At 41.5% G+C, this 19,521-nt stretch overlaps 1 protein-coding gene across 8 annotated transcripts in view; it reads left to right on the top strand.

The window, feature by feature from the left end:
* Positions 1–19,521, top strand: part of rptor (regulatory associated protein of MTOR, complex 1) — a 155,452-nt gene that overhangs the window by 29,606 nt on the left and 106,325 nt on the right. For 6 of the 8 annotated variants that reach the window (XM_061770032.1, XM_061770031.1, XM_061770035.1 and 3 more), the window contains exons 5-7: positions 3,782–3,940; positions 10,059–10,205; positions 16,504–16,679. In XM_061770032.1, coding sequence (XP_061626016.1) covers positions 3,782–3,940; positions 10,059–10,205; positions 16,504–16,679 — 482 coding nt within the window. Of the gene's footprint in view, positions 1–3,781; positions 3,941–10,058; positions 10,206–16,503; positions 16,680–18,163; positions 18,875–19,521 lie in introns of those variants that run through there. The other 2 variants (XM_061770037.1, XM_061770038.1) reach the window with 2 other exon arrangements.

Raw genomic sequence — 19,521 nt, 5'->3', positions numbered from 1 at the left:
ATGATAATTGTGCAGGGTTTTTCCTGGCTCAAGCTGGCAGAGTTGGTACCATTCTCAGGGTGCCCGTTCACCACCTCGCCAATGGCTAATTAAAACAGGATGTAGCAATTACACTACTCACAAAAAGTTAGGGATAATTGGGTTTTGGGTGAAATTTCAGGAGCCTAAAATGCACTATGACTTTTACAGGCGAACTTATTATTATTATTTTTCACACAAACACTCATTCCATTTACCCGTATTTTCCTTAAACATGATGACAATTGTGTCAAATAAGCTTGGTGTTTTCTTTCCAGATTTCAAATGAAAAAGCAGCAGGAAAGTGGGGTTTTTTGTTTTGGTGTTGGCTGTACTCTTAAGTCAAAAATTTTGTTGATACACCTATTTAAATCTCTTGTGGAATGTTCTTAACAGTTTCATTTTTAAAAATTGCTGTCATTCGTTTTGTGTTAATGTGTGTTGTGTAGTAATATATATAAATACATGATGCACCACATCTGGCAAAAATCCTCACACAAACCCTTTAAAGGTAAACAATTTATGCTAAAACAATGGATGAATTTCATTCCATATTTGCGCTTTAACACAAATTATGGTGTTAGTCGAATTAAAATAGTCCTGAAGCCCTAAAAAGGTATAAGCGCTGTAGAAAATGGAAGTATGGCGAGAAGAGTATATAGTGGGTGGTTGGGTGTGTTAAAGTCAGCATTTTTTGGATCAAAAAAGTATTGTGTGAGTTAAATACAATAGCTGTAAGACAAGTTGTTAAAAGACCTACGACCTATAATTACACAAAAACCCACAGAAGGGCCTTAATAAGTATGAAAATGATTCAGACTCGTCTGACGGGACAATCTTCTGTTGCATAGCAACCTGCAGTCATGTCTCCACCTGTGTGCCTTTCACACCTTCTATTGACATTGTCAACATAATGACCAAAAGCATGTCTTCTCCGACTAAATTAAAAGTTAGAAAAAACATTTTATTCAGCAGCCTTTCCAAGCTGCATGCACCTTTTACTCTGTTCAATATTACTCTTCATCTTGCTCTTAACTTCCGCAATGACATCGGGGATTGGGATGTTTTGGGATGACATGGATATGTCAATTTAACTTAGTGTTTAAAGTGTCATCGATGTCTTTACTGGCCCTATTAAACCTGTGGTTAGATATAGAAATTCACTCACTGTAATGATTAAAAGGGATTTTATAATCTCTGACATCTTTCAAAAGTGCAATGTCTTTGTCTCAGCCAATTTAGTTTTGGATCATTGCAAATGTAATGTCTCTCCAGGGTCAGTTAGCTCATTACCTACATTCCTTTTTAACTCAATGAGAAGTCCAGAGGTCCAAAGCAATTTCGGAAGTCAGATGAGGACTTTTCCAAATTGAGATTGAACAACGATTGAAAATTACTGCTTGTGAGGTACTTTTTTTTTTTTTTTTTTTTTAATGCTCAATACCACTTATATACTTGTTTACATTTCCCTTCAGCATAATAATACTTTTCAATACTTTTGTTACTATATATATATGTGTGTGTGTGTGTGTGTGTGTGTATACAGTGGGTACGGAAAGTATTCAGACCCCCTTAAATGTTTCACTCTTTGTTATATTGCAGCCATTTGCTAAAATCATTTAAGTTAATTTCCCCCCTCATTAATGTACACACAGCACCCCATATTGACAGAAAAAAACGGAATTGTTGAAATTTCTGCTGATTTATTAAAAAAGAAAAACTGAAATATCACACAGCCATAAGTATTCAGACCCTTTGCTGTGACACTCATATTTAACTCGGGTGCTGTCCATTTCTTCTGATCATCCTTGAGATGTTTCTACACCTTCATTGGAGTCCAGCTGTGTTTGATTGTATTGATTGGATTTCATTAGAAAAGCCATACACCTGTCTATATAAGACCTTACAGCTCACAGTGGATGTCAAAGCAAATGAGAATCATGAGGTCAAAGGAACTGCTTGAAGAGCTCAGAGACATAATTGTGGCAAGGCACAGATCTGGCCAAGGTTACAAAAACATTCTGCTGCACTTAAGGTTTCTAAGAGCACAGTGGCCTCCATAATCCTTAAATGGAAGACGTTTGGGACGACCAGAACCCTTCCAAGAGCTGGCCGTCCGGCCAAACTGAGCAATCGGGGAAGAAGAGCCTTGGTGAGAGAGGTAAAGAAGAACCCAAAGATCACTAGATCACTGTGGCTGACCTCCAGAGATGCAGTTGGGAGATGGGAGAAAGTTCTAGAAAGTCTAGCATCACTGCAGTCCAACACCAGTTGGCGCTTTATCGCAGAGTGGCCCGACGGAGGACTCTCCTCAGTGCAAGACACATGAAAGCCCGCATGGAGTTTGAAAAAAAAAAAAACACCTGAAGGACTCCAAGATGGTAAGAAATAAGATTCTCTGGTCTGATGAGACCAAGATAGAACTTTTTGGCCTTAATTCTAATGTGTGTAGAAAACCAGGCATTGCTCATCACCTGCCCAAGACAGTCCCAACAGTGAAGCATGGTGGTGGCAGCATTATGCTGTGAGCGTGTTTTTCAGCTGCAGGGACAGGACGACTAGTCTCAATCGAAGGAAAGATGAATGCGGCCAAGTACAGAGATATCCTGGACGAAAACCGTCTCCAGAGTCCTCAGACTGGGCCGAAGGTTCACCTTCCAACTTGACAAAGACCCTAAGCACACAGCTAAAATAACAAAGGAGTGGCTTCAGAACAACTACGTGACTGTACTTGAATGGCCCAGATCATTCTTTGTCCAAAATCTGTGTTAGTGAGCATTTCTCCTTTGTCGAGATAATCCATCCCACATCACAGGTGTGGCATATCAAGATACTGATTAGACAGCATGATTATTGCCTTAGCCTGGCCACAATAAAAGGCCACTCTGAAATGTGCAGTTTTGCTTTATTGTGGGGCTCTGGGGGGGCAGAAAACCAGTCAGTATCTGGTGTGACCACCATTTGCCTCACGCAGTGCAACACTAAATTGCCTGTAGGTATGAATGTGAGTGCGAATGATTGTTTGTTTGTATGTGCCCTGCGATTGGCTGGCGACCAGTTCAGGTTGTACCCCGCCTCTCACCCAGAGTGTATGTGTGTGTGTATGTATATATATATATATATGTGTGTGTGTATGTATATATATATATGTGTGTGTGTGTGTGTGTATGTGTATATATATATATATATATATATATATATATATATATATATACACACACATACATACACACAAAAATGCTGTTCAGAGAGGCCGATTTACAGTGTATCAGGCTTTGCAGACGTATTTGAATTAGGCTTACTGTTACTGTAGTACATGTAAGCAAAATGTTTTCAGATCGTGTCTTCTTGTTCTTAACAAACTTTTATTTCTTTCTCCCTCCAAACACAAGTTTTGGGGACACTGGCGCCATCCACTGTCCTGTGGTGCATAGTGCAGACGCATACTCTGCGTGTGTTTATGTTGCTGTCACTCTTACAATAGCGGTACAAAAAAAAAAAAAAAACGTTACATTGTTTAATATAAAATTGCAATATCTTTGTGCCTACGGATTTTTTTTCATCACTTTGTGACCTTTAAAAATTCATAAAATAAATCCGATTTTGTTCAGCCAATACCGATCGACTCGGGACAACTCTAATTGCAAAGAACCGATTCATGACATCACACGCACTGTATAAATGAGGCTGAATTATGAAAATGTCACACAGTAGAAATCCTAATTATTTTGTTCCTACTTGTGTCGTTTTTCTTCTTTTTCAGGCACGTTACAAACAAAGCCTGGACCCCACAGTGGACGAGGTGAAAAAGCTATGCACGTCACTGAGACGAAATGCCAAAGAGGAGAGAGTCCTCTTCCACTACAATGGCCATGGGGTTCCCCGGCCCACTGTCAATGGAGAAATTTGGGTTTTTAATAAGGTAACGTTCAAACCATTTGATAATCACGTTTATATGCATCAAAATGTAATCATAATTTGATTGAGTTGATAATCACAGCAGAGAAGAGCCAATATATATGTAAATTCCCTTCTTAGCTTCATATCGTATTAATGTCCTTCAACATTTACAGTGCACTGAATAAGTATACCCTTTGAACTGGTTTTGCCACCGTTTCTTTTTTATTGAAATATTATGTGATCGACCAACACAAAGTACAGTAGCACATCATTGAAAAGTGGAACAGAAATGACACAGTTTTCAAAATTTTAAGAACATACAAATGTGGTGTGCATTTGTATTCAGCCCCCCTTCCTCAATAATTTGTCAGGTCTCCTTTTGCTACAATTACAGTTGCAAGTGTTTTAGGGTGTCTCTACCATATTTGCACCTATAGACACTGAAATGTTTGCCCATTCTTTGAAAAATAGCTCAAGGTCAGCCAGATTGGATGGAGAATGTCTTGTAAACATACAATTTCAAACTTTGCCACAGATGCAATCAGTGTGGTTTAGGTCTGGACTTTGACTGTATCACATGAATATTCTTTGATCCAAACCATTCCATTGTGGCTCTGGATTTATGTTTAGGGTCATTGTCTTCCAGTCTCAACTGTTTTGCAGCCTCCAACAGGTTTTCTTCCAGGATTTCCCTGTATTTAGCTCCATGCACCTTCCCCTCAACTCTGACCAGCTTCCCTGTCCCTGCTGAAGAAAAGCATCCCTACAGAATGATGTTGCCACAACCATTTTTCACAGTGGGGATGGTGCATTCAAGGTGATGAGCAGTGTTAGTTTTCAGCCACATAATGCTTTGCATTTAGTCCAAGAAAGTTCAACTTTGATCTCATCTGACAAAGCAACTGCTTCCACATGTTTGCGGTTCCCCCTACAAGGCTTGTAGGAAACTGCAAATGGGAGTTCTTATGCCTTTCTTTCCACAATGTCTTTCTTCTTGCTACTCTTCCATGAAAGCCAGATTAGTAGAGCGCACAATTTAGAGATGCAATACTGAGGCCACCAAACTGGACCCCCTCTACGCATCGGCTGTGCCTTAAAATTATGTCCATAAAAGTTATGAACAGAATTGGTGACAAAGGGCAGCCTTGGCAGAGTCCAACCCTCACCGGAAATGAGTCCGACTTACTGCCGGATATGCGGACCAAACTCTGACTCCGGTCGTACAGGGACCGAGCAGCCCGTATCAGGGGGTTCGGTACCCCATACTCCCGAAGCACCCCCCACAGGACCCCCCGAGGGACACGGTCGAACGCCTCCTCCAAGTCCACAAAACACATGTAGACTGGTAGGGCGAACTCCCATGCACCCTCGAGGACCCTGCCGAGGGTGTAGAGCTGGTCCACAGTTCCACGGACAGGACGAAAACCACACTGCTCCCCCTGAATCTGAGGGTCGACTTTCCGACTTCCCGACAAACCCTCCTCTCCAGCACCCCTGAATAGACTTTACCAGGGAGGCTGAGGAGTGTGATTCCCCTGTAGTTGGAACACACCCTCCGGTCCCCCTTCTTAAAAAGGGGGACCACCACCCCAGTCTGCCAATCCAGCGGCGCTGTCCACAATGTCCACGCAATGTTGCAGAGGCGTGTCAACCAGGACAGCCCCACAACATCCAGAGCCTTTAGGAACTCTGGACGAATCTCATCCACCCCCGGGGCCTTGCCACCGAGGAGCTTTATAACCACCTCGGTGACCTCAACCCCAGAGATGGGAGAGCCCGCCTCAGAGAACCCAGACTCTGCTTCCTCATAGGAAGGTGTGTTGGTGGAATTGAGGAGGTCTTCGAAGTATTCTCCCCACCGGCTCACAACGTCCCGAGTCGAGGTCAGCAGCGCCCCATCCCCACTATACACAGTGTTGATGGTGCACTGCTTCCCCCTCCTGAGACGCCGGATGGTGGACCAGAATTTCCTCGAAACCGTCCGGAAGTCTTTCTCCATGGCCTCACCGAACCCCTCCCATACCCGAGTTGTTGCTTCTGCGACCACCAAAGCTGCATTCCGCTTGGCCAGCCGGTACCCATCAGCTGCCTCAGGAGTCCCACAGGCCAAAAAGGCCCAATAGGACTCCTTCTTCAGCTTGACGGCATCCCTCACCGTTGGTGTCCACCAACGGGTTCGGGGATTGCCGCCACGACAGGCACCGACCACCTTACGGCCACAGCTCCGGTCGGCCGCCTCAGCAATGGAGGCGCGGAACATGGTCCACTCGGACTCGATGTCCCCCCCCTCCCCCGAAACATGAGCGAAGTTCTGTCGGAGGTGGGAGTTGAAACTCCTTCTGACAGGGGATTCTGCCAGACGTTCCCAGCAGACCCTCACAATACGTTTGGGCCTGCCACGTCGGACTGGCATCTTCCACCACCATCGGAGCCAGCTCACCACCAGGTGGTGATCAGTTGACAGATCCGCCCTCTCTTCACCCGAGTGTCCAAGACATGCGGCCACAAGTCCGATGACACGACCACAAAGTCGATCATCGAACTGCGACCTAGGGTGTCCTGGTGCCAAGTGCATGTGTGGACACCCTTATGCTTGAAAATGGTGTTCGTTATGGACAATCCGTGAAGAGCACAGAAGTACAATAACAGAACACCCGCTCGGGTTCTGATCGGGGGGCCGTTCCTCCCAATCACACCCTTCCAGGTTTCACTGTCACTGCCCACGTGAGCATTGAAGTCTCCCAGCAGAATGATGGAGTCCCCAGCAGGAGCGCTACAACACATTTATATTCGTTTAAAACTTTAAAAAACATTTATTTTTTGTCTCACTTCACAGTTAGGTGGTACTTTGTGTTGGTCTATCATATAAAATCGAAACAAAATGCATTCAAGTTTTTGATTGTAAGGTCACAGAATGTGAAAAAGTTCTAAGGGTATCAATACTTTTTCAAGGAATTGTAAATAGGTTATCTTTTTCCACCTCAATCCAAGAGCCAGACAGCTTTGATAACTTACCTGAAGGTTTCACTTCAGGAAGAATATATTTGCCTGGGTCTGGGATCACTTATTAGCGCCGACACTGTGTGAAATCTTATTTAACCTGCAATTTCTGATGACATGGTTTTTCCAACCAAAAGACTCTTGCTGTCAAAAGCCATAAAGTTGCTGGGGTCAAAAATTGTCACCTGTCCAAAGCCCTAAAGTGAAAAGCTTCATCACAGCTTACTTGCATTGCAAAAAAGGGGTGTCTAAAAACAAGATAAAAATACCTGTACTAAATATGAGAAAAAAGGTCCTCAAAACAAATTAAATTACCCTATCTGTCCATGCAGCAAGATAATTTCACTCACACAGTTCTTGAAATAAGGTTGATGAATCTAGAAATATGCATGACTACAGATTCATTTAGAAAGTTTAAAATAAGAATAAATGCTGGTTTTAAGATAGTACTGGAAAAAAAACCTCTTTACAGCTCCAAAATAAGTGAAATATACTAAATATAAGCATACAATATTGGTTTTAAAATTTGATTAAACTTAAACATTAACTTTTACAGCCTCAAAATAAGTGTAAAATATAAAATATAAGGAATTCCATTCCCCCCCCCAGTTTTTTTAGCAAATTAAGTTTACGATTAGTAAAAAAAAAAAAAAAAAAATGACTTGAGAGAAAAAAAATAGTATGGGTGAAGAATGACTAAGCAGACTGCAGAGATCCAAGGGGAAAGGGGCGTTCAGGGTATTTCTTTCACCCGACATAGAATCTGGCCATCTTCCTTTCACTTGCTCAATGTATCTGCTGTTAGTATAATCTACTATGCACCGTAGCGCATCTATTGTCTAAAACAGCATTGTGCACAGTTATTCAACCATTGACAATGGTTTCAAATAACAACACAGATGGATCCACAATTATTTAATTGCAGGGAGTAAAAAAACAACAACTAACATTTCAAACTTCTGAAGCATGGAAATGCCTCAAATATTTGCACTGGTTGGTCTTCTGCACTTGTCATATACTGTACAGTACATGCATTAATGAAAGCCTATCTGTCTTCAAACTCAACCCAAACTTGAGCAACATTGTTTGATTGGGTTTTGCATTTGGCTTATGTGGCTCAAGATTCTTAAGTGCCTAGCTTGCACCAAAGGGTGTGTTCGGAAATGCACTCAGAGTGCGCTCTGCTACACCCCGAACCATAAGGAAACTCACATAGTTGTTGGTTTGTGCAGAACACTGTCAAAGTAGAGTTAGGGCGTTAGATTGAATTTCTGAACGCATTCAAAAATTGTCAGTAAAACTATAAGCATGCAGACAAGGCAAAACAGGAACATATTAGCACAGTGCATGCCTAGTCATGAAATGTGGTTCAACAAATGTGGACAGCTATAGTTTACAGCGAAGTTAACTGTTGCTAAAGTAACAAGCTTTATGACAGAATCGCTTCATTTTTTTTTTTTTTGCTCACAATTTGTATACCTGCACTGGATCTGTCCTTGCTAATGTGATCATTGCCTTCATAAAGTATGGTATTATCACTCAAGCTGCTTGTGTCTGTACAATCTGTCTCCATGTGTTTATTGTCTCCACTGAAGAGACCCGTCTTAACCACTCTTCTTTATAGTACAGAGCCATGCCTCTTCTCCACCCTGGGAAGCTCATATTTTGGAGTTGTTTATACATTTTGGTCTACATCCTTTTTCACTTCCGCTCTCGTACAGTGCAGACGCTTTCCTGCTCGCTCTGCTTGCTTCGCTTCTGTTTACATTTTTCTTGCTGACAAGCTTATTTTTCTTCTTCCAAAGAAATTAGAAGAACTGACTCCTGGATATTTTGAAACTTGTGGGACAGTACTTTTTAATTTAAATTTTTTTGTAGATAGTCAGTTGTTGCTGTATTCCAATATTTTTCTCCCTTTTCCACTGAAAACTCTCACAAAGTGGTGTGTAGCAGCGCATCACTGCAGTGCATTACCGAACGCACCCCGAGAATCATGACGACCTCACGCCGTTCACCACTTACCTTATTTTGTACCCTTTAACGCAATTCATTGGAAACTTCGACTTTCAGTTTAATAAAACAAAAACTTCTGACCAGTACTGCTACCGGGTCGAATGTTTTATAGCACACCAATATTTTGTATTTTTTGATTTTTCCTTTAAAATTGAAACCGCCGGAGGTCCAGCACAGTAACGTTACGGTGGCTGTGATGTTTCAAATTTACAAGACTTTTTTATTTTTTATTTTTGGTCGGTTTGGTCGCACTTTAGTTAATTGAGATACTGTATGCTCTGAAGTTAATTGCCAATGTAATACAATTAAGCATTACATGCTGCATTTATCTGGTCAAATCATATTTCTTGATTCTGTATTTAGAAGTATGTGTATATGATAGCATATTTTAGCAGTGGATTTAGCAGGGCAATTAAACCTATTTCTCTTTCAGATGCTTTTTGTCTCTCTTTAATCAAATGAATTTATTTTGATGAGACTTTGGGGGAAAGATGTAATAGATCAGTTATTTACCTCGTGAAGATATCCTGCCTGTTTGAGAGGAAAAAAGATAAGGTTGTGCTTGATTTAAGCTGTATTTTAAAGTTGAACACTTACAATGAGAAAATAACTCTTAGAACAGGATAAATTACACTTTGAAATCCCAATTTTTTTGTTTTTAATATTCGTAAGAACCAAATAATTTGTAGTGTGCCTGCTCTTATCCCTGGACTGATCTTCAGTGAAGACATGAAATATTGTTTTGAGTTGTTCATTGCCCCTATTCAATAAGCAAGCACCCACTCACAGTGATGCGCTGCTGTTGTCCAAAATTACAGTAGCTATTGCCGCTCGATCCCCAGCACACACGGGCGGTGTGTCCTTTTCACTTCCTCTGTTCTTCTTCCTCCTTCTCTTCCCTAAATTGTTTTTGAAGCATAATTCATTTACATGAAAATGCATCCTTACTGTCAGTGGTATAACACCTTTCTAGGTGTATGTCTAGATTTCTGATCATTAGCCTCTTCCTGTTGGATCACTCTCATTTCTCCAGACTTAACGTCATCCATCAGTAATAATTCTAACAAATCAAATTCATGATGCCACACCACTCTCGTCCTTTACTCTCATCTCTGTTCCTCTTGTAGAACTACACCCAATACATCCCGCTGTCCATCTATGATCTTCAGACCTGGATGGGGAGCCCTTCCATTTTTGTCTATGATTGCTCCAATGCTGGAATCATTGTCAAGTCCTTCAAACAGTTCGCCCTGCAGCGAGAACAGGAGCTGGAGGTGGGTATGCGCGCGCGCACGCAGGCACAAATCCTCACACACACATGCGCATGCACACAAACACACGCGGACAGACAGTGTATGAATTAAAGGTTTCATGACAAACATAATAAATAAGAATCAGCTTTTCAGTTAACCAAAGGAGGATATCATTTATAATAAAGAATATCTTCGTTTGAAAGCTGAGTAAGAAGTCAATCTTTTCCCGGCACAGTTTTGTCCCAGTGGTGTTGTCACAACATCCCTCTGTGATCACGTTGCAGATGATAATTGACGCATCTTCATGAAAATAATTGACGCATCCTCATCACGGAAGTGCGGCTATAAGATGGTCGGTGCCTGTCGTGGCGGCAATCCCCGAACCCAATGGTGGACACCAACGGTGTGGGATGCCGTCAAGCTGAAGAAGGAGTGCTGGGGTCTCTGAGGCCTATCTCTGGGGTTGAAGTCACCGAGGTGGTTAAAAAGCTCCTCGGTGGCAAGGCCCCGGCGGTGGATGAGATTCGTCCGGAGTTCCTAAAGGCTCTGGATGTTGTGGGGCTATCCTGGTTGACACGCCTCTGTAACATCGCATGGACATTAAGGACAGTGCCTTTGGATTGGCAAACTGGGGTGGTGGTCCCCCTTTTTAAGAAGGGAGACCAGAAGGCGTGTTCAAACTACAGGGGGATCACAATCCTCAGCCTCCTTGGTAAGGTCTATTCAGGGGTGCTGGAGAGGAGGGTTTGTCGGGAAGTCGACCCTCAGATTCAGGGGGAGCAGTGTGGTTTTCGTCTTGGCCGTGGAACTGTGGACCAGCTCTACACCTTCGGCAGGGTCCTCGAGGGTGCATGGGAGTTCGCCCAACCAGTCTACATGTGTTTTGTGGACTTGGAGGAGGCGTTCGACCGTGTCCCTCGGGGGGTCCTGTGGGGGGTGCTTCGGGAGTATGGGATACCGAACCCCCTGATACGGGCTGTTCGGTCCCTGTATGATCAGTGTCAGAGTTTGGTCCGCATTGCTGGCAGTAAGTTGGACTCGTTTCTGGTGAGGGTTAGACTCCGTCAAGGCTGCCCTTTGTCACCGATTCTGTTCATTACTTTTATGGACAGAATTTCTAGGCACAGCCGAGGCGTAGAGAGGGTCTGGTTTGGTGGCCTCCGTATTGGGTTATATTGTGGTTCTGTTAGCTTCATCAAGCCGTGATCTCCAACTCTCACTGGAGTGGTTCGCAGCTGAGTGTGAAGCGGCTGGGATGAAAATCAGCACCTCCAAATCTGACACCATGGTCGAGGATGAGATCCTGCCCCATGTGGAGGAGTTCAAGTATCTTGGGGTCTTGTTCATGAGTGAGGGCAGAATGGAACGGACAGGCAGATCGGTGCAGCGTCTGCAGTGATGCAGACTTTGTATCGGTCCGTTGTGGTGAAGAAGAAGCTAAGCCGAAAGGCGAAGCGTTCAATTTACCGGTCGATCTACATTCCTACCCTCACCTATGGTCACGAGCTGTGGGTTGTAACCGAAAAAACAAGGTCTCGGATATAAGCGGCCAAAATTAGTTTCCTCCGCAGGGTGTCCGGGCTCTCCCTTACAGATAGGGTGAGAAGCTCGGTCATCCGGGAGGGGCTCAGAGTAAAGCCGCTGCTCCTCCACATTGAGAGGAGCCAGATGAGGTGGCTGAGGCACCTGATTAGGTTGCTTCTTGGACGCTTCCTTGGGGAGGTGTTCCGGGCACGTCCCACCGGGAGGAGACTCAGGGGATGACCCAGGACATGCTGGAGAAACTGTGACTCCCAGCTGGGCTCGGAATGCCTCGGGATCCCCCCGGAAGAGCTGGATGAAGTGCCTGTGGAGAGGGAAGTCTGGGCGTCCTTGCTAAACCTACTCCCCCCACGACCTGAACTCGGATAAGCGGAAGAAAATGGATGGATGGGTTCACTTAGGTTTTCCCCCGTGTCCTGTCAATGTTTACATTATACTCTGTAAAAATATGGGTGGAAAAAATAAAATTGTTTGCATGGTATTCGTTTAAGCACTCTGCTTATTCTTGTGATTTAGATGAGGATAAGACTACATTTTACGACCAATTTATGCAGAAATTCCAAAGGTTTCACATAGTTTTTCCTCCCACTGTAATTCTTAACCCCTGTGGTATTTTGATGAAAGCATGCCAGAGACATGTTATTAAGACACCAGGCAACTGTATTATCTCCTTTAAAGATAATGGAAGAAAATGTATCTCTAATTCATTTTAATCTGGTGATTACAAAAAAGTAGTCACACAGAAAGAAACAAACATTTGTAGAAAAAAATATGCCTTGATTCAAGGTGCAATGAGATGCAAATTGTTATTGAATCGTATCCCTCCTAGTCGTGATAAAGGTAGCATCGGTTTTTGAGTTGGCAAGGGATTCCAAGCCAAATATCAACAAGTCTCCACAAATGTTATATAATTTGTGTAGAGCCAATTTGGAGTTTCGAGGAGATCTCCAAAGGGCAACACACATTAGTGATCGAAGACAGTGGAACCTGATAAAAAATCTTTCACAGCACTCTACTTTTACTAAAAGCTTTTTCTTTTTTTGTGCAAATTGTTGCCACAGTAATGCCTTGCAGTTCCTAGGTTTCACATACTAGAAGTAGTGCACTGACAGTATTTATTTCTAATAAAATAAACGACAGCGGTCCCCTGTTAAATGCAATGAAAGTTGGATATCATCTATAAGCAATTTCACTTTTTACTTGAGTGATTGCTCTACACACCCACTCATGCAGGAAGTGTATAATGTGTTGGGGTCGATGGAAGATGAAGAGCCTTTTCAATCATTCAAGAGATGATCCAAGCGGGGGGTATCCTCACCTCACCCACACACTGGATTGGCATCCCTTTAATAGCAGTGTGTGTGCAAGAGCATTGGTGGTGCATGCAGTCATAGGTGTCCTCCGTGAGAGTAATATTTGTAAACATACTGCAGATGAAGATGGCAGAATGAAAAGAAAACTAGCTGCTGTGGAGCACTTCCTGCCCAGCAACAGCCCTCTGATGTCCATGTGCGTGCCACCCCTGAATGTTCATTTTAAATATCTCATCACTTGCTGTGTGCACTTAGCCTACATGGTCACTGCATTAGCTGTGGAGCATTGCTCAAACTGAAACTAAACCAACTGCTCAGACACACCGGACCGTGTGACCTTGTGTGGGGATTGTTTGTTGTGGGTTAGGTGTTTTGGTTTTCATCATCTCTACAAAACATTTACAGTAATGTGAGTGTGAATGCTTCTCTTGATGTGCCCATATGATTGATTTGGCGATCAGTCCAGGGTGTAACTTGTGTCTCACCTGTCAACTGGGATAGGCTCCAGTTGCACGCAAGCTTCATGAAGATATACGGGTGAGAAAATGGGTGCATGGATGGTATTTGCCTCCACCTATTTCTATTAAATATTTGCTTGCTTGTGGTTGCTTGATTGTAGAAGCTTTGTTTCACTGTGGTTGTGATCATGTGTGGTGTTACATGTATCTACTCCCTCCCTGTAGAATTAGTCTCATTAATTAGTGTCACTTAAAAGAAAAGCATTCAAAGCTATTGCATTGCTCTCTGATATTCACAGTAGAGGAGAAAGAAAAGAAAGCTGTCAGGGTGATTTTCATGGTAATTTGTGAGATTACAATATGCTAATGTGATAATTATGATGGATCCTCTGCATTAATCAGCTTCTGCTGGCAATGCTGTCATATTTACCGTGAGGATTACTGTGGCACCCGTTCCCCAAATTTTCTTTTCGGCAGCGATACAATTCTGAGGTTGACACAACCGGGACCCACACGGAGCGTGGTGCTTTGGTCATTAAGTTTGTCTTTGGGAATAGTCAAGTCAACAGTCTCCTCATTAAAGAGTGAGTGAGCAAAAAAAAAAAAAGAGTCATGCTACAGCAAGATTGATACATTTGTAATCAAACTTCCACCCACTCATGCCTGAAAGCATTTTATAGAAAAATTGTTGAGTGTTGAAGTGTTGACTTTAACATCGATATTCAATATTTTTGTCTTTTTATATAATCTTAATATTCGTACAAATTCAATCAAGGGATTTAATGTTGCCATTGTCTATGTTTTCACATTAAGATAAAAAAAAAAAGTGCACAGGGTTAGGACAGCATTAATACATTGTGAATCTCTTGTCCCCATTTTGTGGCTGAATCTGATGTTCTAGAATTAGTTACCATTATTTTAAAATTTCTGATTCTTTTTTTAAAAATTCTGACTTTTTTTGGTTTTGATAAGGAAAGGATTAAAAACAGTCCACCTTCAGGATGTTACAGCTGCTTTTTCAAGTTCTTGTCCAAACCATTGGACACAAACAAAACAGAGCGATTGTGAGATCAGAGCAAAATGTCAGGGTGGAAAAAAAAATTTTTTGCACCACGCGGTGGCAATGATGGTGACTTTACAATATCTGTATCCAAGGGAATTACTTTGCTAATTAAGAGCTCACAGCTCGGAGACACCACACATTAGACTTTGTCAAACATTATTGCTAATGATGTTTTTGCAACATACAAATTGATGTCCTATGGTTCAGTAAATCAGCAGCAAAGTGTGCTTCAATACATGCAAATAAGTTCATGCGGGTATTAGGAGTGGAGAGGTGCAATGCATCAATATTCACAAGAACATTCATGATTCCGAAATTTAAGATTGTGTTTACAATAAAATATCCTAAATTATGCCTGAAGGTAATTAAAATGTGCCTAAATAAATCAACATTTGTTTTAAATTTGCTGTTTGAAATATAAAAATGCTAAAATGAAATATCTTCTAAAACGACTCACACATTGGTCAGACAGTGCAAAACGTGGGGTCAAAATGGACCATTAAGCTAATAATACTGCTATGGAAATTGTGCAACATAGCGCTGGAATCAGGCCGAAACCTCCTATGTTCAAATTTGGTCAAATTCATATTTTCTTCACAAATCTGTACTATTCGTAAGTCCCCACATGGGTCTGTTATTTTTACTAATTATTGAACAATCTAAATCAGTCCCGTCCAAAGTTCATCGGCATGCTGATTGCAAAAAAAGCATTCGCAGTTTCCCCATCACCACATCCTTGATTAATTACACATTCACGGCTCATTTTCCATAAAGTCAAAAAAAAAAAAAAAAAAAAGCAATGTCAGCAGAAGAAATGTTGACTCTGCTACTGGCTCACAGAGGCTAGGATTTTTTATGTGTACATAATTTGGCCCATATCGGTACATCATAAGAAACAGCAGTTAATTGGTGCACTTTGACAAAAACTGTTTTAATTCTTTTCAATTCTATTTAATTATGACATTAATGTACAACCCCAATTCCAATGAAGTTGGGACATTGTGTTTAACATAACTAAAAACAGAATACAATGATTTGCAAATCATGTTCAACCTATATTTAATTGAATACACTACAAAGACAAGAATTCCACCTACAAAGCTTCAACAATTAGTTACCTCAGTTCCCAAATGTTTATTGAATGTTGTTAAAAGAAAAGGTGATGTAACACAGTGGTAAACATGACATGTCCCAGCTTTTTTGGAACGTGTTTGCAGCCATAAAATTCTAAGTTGATGATTATTTGCTAAAAACAATGACGCTTTTCAGTTTGAACTTTAAATATGTTGTATTTGTAGTGTATTCAATGTCTTTGTAGTGTATTCAATTCAATATAGGTTGAACATGATTTGCAAATCATTGTATTCTGTTTTTATTTATGTTTAACACAATGCCCCAACTTCATTGGAATTGGGGTTGTATGAAAGTTTAACTTTTTGAATGGAATTATGAAAATAAATAAACTTTTCCATAATAATCAAATTTTTTTGGAAAGGCTCTGTATGTGGTATCTCATCTCACATTGTTGAGCAATAAAATATCTGAAAATTGATCAAAGACCTTATTTTTGTATGTATAATGTGTTCTAGACTTTCACAGCATCCAAATTCACCCTAAACGTCAGATTTAAAAGTTGAAGGTGCTGGCTTCATGCTGCTGCTGCTTGCTATGGACACCATTTTGTTGCTATTTGGTCATATTCGGTCTCCAGTCATGCAGTGGCAATGACGCGCAAACCACACCCCACTGATGAAGAGGTGAATCGATTCAGAGGATTTTCTGAATCAATATTGAATTGCGGGGGGGAGTATTGCAATGCATAGGCTAATCAATATTTGTATCCACCCCTACACATACAGATGTTTGTCATAAACGTCAGATGTGTGTGATGTGTTTTCACTGCATTAAAACAACAGAAAAACTGTCTTCCTTTGTCTTTGCAGGTGGCCGCCATCAATCCCAGCCATCCTCTCGCCCAGATGCCACTGCCACCTTCCATGAAGAACTGTATCCAGCTGGCTGCCTGTGAGGCCAGTGAGTTGCTACCAATGAACCCTGACCTCCCTGCTGACCTCTTCACTTCCTGCCTCACCACACCCATAAAGATTGCTTTGCGGTGGTAAGGCTTTTGCACATTTGTTTGATGAATCTATGAAATCATAAATAGTATGACGTGGCCTCATGGGGTTATTTTCCATTGAAACAAAACTTGAATTTTGAAAAACATTTAATAACAGACCCACTTATTGAACTTAGTAACTAGTAAAAATAAATTAAATGTTCACCTATTGTCATGGATTTTCATGCAGATGAGTATGTGTGCGCATGTCTTGTGCTCTGGCCTCACTCCTTCTGTGCTTAGTATTCATTTTTTGATGGGGGAAAAAAACCAACATCAAGCATAGTGCTGATGAGAGGATGGTCCCTGCAGAGGTGTGTTCAGTAAAAAAGTTAATAAATGATATTCAGGAAACATTTGTTCATTAGGGGGGGCTTGTCTAATACAGCCACCTGATGTGAATTCATAACAATTTAAAACTCTAATATAAATCTTCCCTGCAGCACGCAGTTTACATCAACCAAGCAGCATGTTTGTGTGCACATCAGTATGAGGGGCATGTAGATTCAGCCCCTGGTGATTGCATCACCTCAGCAATCGCAGAATATAGGATGACATTCAAGTTTAAAGCCAGCCACACACAGAGTGACATGAATAAACTAGATGGAACTGTCTAATTGCGTATGTATAAAAATTAAACGTTAAGAACCGTCATTTATTATTTTATTGAACCACAAACGATTGTCAAGAAAAGCGTATTGCCCTTGCTGTTTTTGCTATATTTCTCTGTTGGAGAATACAAAGAGAGAAAAGGGTGAGAAAAAAGGAGAGACTGAACATAAAGCCCCTCATACATTTACATAAACACGAAGGAGCATTTTGTAATCTTGTCACCAGGTATAAAGATAGGGATCACGCAGTTTTTGCAAATTACTCCAGGGTGAATCCGGAAACATCTGACAGGCAGAGACCCATTCATTGATGACACAAACATGAACATTTTTGCATCCATATGAAATTCTAAATCTTTACACACAAACACACACGCACATGGCCAATCAGACAGAGGTTCCCTTCCCTTCACTATCTCTGATTGGTTTAGAGATGACGATGGGTTACATGTGTGTGCTTTCAAGTCACGGTAATGTTTTTTTCTTCCTCAAATTATTGAGCACTTGTACTCGCCCTCATTTTATTTTTTTATTTGTTTGTATTTTTCCCGCACCATTGAGAAATTAGAACCCATATGCGACCAAATTAGTCGCACTCTAGAGTACTCTCCTGTCCAACAAAACAAAACTCATATGCCGGATTTCCAACACCACGACGGAGTTCTAAGCCATGGCTCCGCGTCCTAAGACGCAGATTGATCGTACTTTATGCGTCCCTGCTAACGTTTGTGCGTCTCAGACTGGGGACCCAAATCAAATGAGATCCCTGTATACTGCATGTGTGTGTGTGTGTGTGTGTGTGTGTATGTGTGTGTATGTGTGTGTGTGTGTGGGGGAGAAGAGCCTTGGTGAGAGAGGTAAAGAAGAACCCAAAGATCACTGTGGCTGAGCTCCAGAGATGCAGTCGGGAGATGGGGGAAAGTTCTAGAAAGTCAACCATCACTGCAGCCTTCCACCAGTCGGGGCTTTATGGCAGAGTGGCCCGACGGAAGCCTCTCCTTAGTGCAAGACACATGAAAGCCTGCATAGACTTTGCTAAAAATTGTTGAAAAAAAATCACCTGAAGGACTCCAAGATGGTGAGAAATAAGATTCTCTGGTCTAATGAGACCAAGATAGAAATTGTTGGCTTTAATTCTAAGTGGCATGTGTGGGGAAAACCAGGCACTGCTCATCACCTGTCCAATAGATTCCCAACAGTGAAGCATGCTGGTGGCAGCATCATGCTGTGGGTGTGTTTTTCAGCTGCAGGGACAGGGAGACTGGTTGCAATTGAAGAAAAGATGAATGCGGCCAAGTACAGGGATATCCTGGACGAAAACCTTCTCCAGAGTGCTCAGAACCTCAGACTGGGCCGAAGGTTCACATTAAAAAAAGACCCTAAGCACACAGCTAAAATACCAAAGGCGTGGCTTCAGAACAACTCCGTGACTGTTTTTGAATGGCCCAGCCAGAGCCCTGACTTAAACCCAATTGAGCATCTCTGGAAAGACCCGAAAATGGCTGCCCACCAACGTTCCCCATCCAACCTGACAGAACTGGAGAGGATCCGCAAGGAGCAATGGCAGATGATCCCCAAATCCAGGTGTGGAAAAACTTGCATCATTCCCAAAAAGACTCAGGGCTGTATTAGCTCAAAAGGGTGCTTCTACTAAATGCTGAGCATAGGGTCTGAATACTTAGGGCTGTGTGATATTTCAATTTTTCTTTTTTAATGAATCTGCAAAAATTTCAACAATTCAGTTTTTTTCTGTCAATATGGGGTGCTGTGTGTACATTGTGGAAAAAATGAACTTAAATGATTTTAGCAAATGGCTACAATCTAAAAAAGAGTGAAAAATGTAAGGGAGTCTGAATACTTTCCGCACCCAATTAAACCATGTTGCTTTTTAGCACAAATATTTTTATATGATTAAAATGTGATAATTGAGATTAATTACAAAGCCTCAAATTAAATAGATACATTTTTTTAAATCACGTCAAATCCCCAATATGTGTGTGTTTATATATACATATATATGTGTGTGTGTGTGTATGTATGTATGTATTTATGTATATATATATATATATATATATATATATATATACACACACATTTCCTAATGAAGCTGGCCTTGGAGGCTGAAGGAAAAAAAAAAGCTGAAGAAACCGTATTTTTTTTTAGACTTTGTTGCATGATCATTTCATCTTACCATCATACATCATTTATGCAACTTCACACTGCTGCAGTAT

The sequence above is a fragment of the Phyllopteryx taeniolatus genome, chromosome 4, assembly GCF_024500385.1.
Source record: "Phyllopteryx taeniolatus isolate TA_2022b chromosome 4, UOR_Ptae_1.2, whole genome shotgun sequence".
NCBI lineage: Eukaryota > Metazoa > Chordata > Actinopteri > Syngnathiformes > Syngnathidae > Phyllopteryx > Phyllopteryx taeniolatus.
This window is presented reverse-complemented; position numbering and strand designations above follow the sequence as displayed.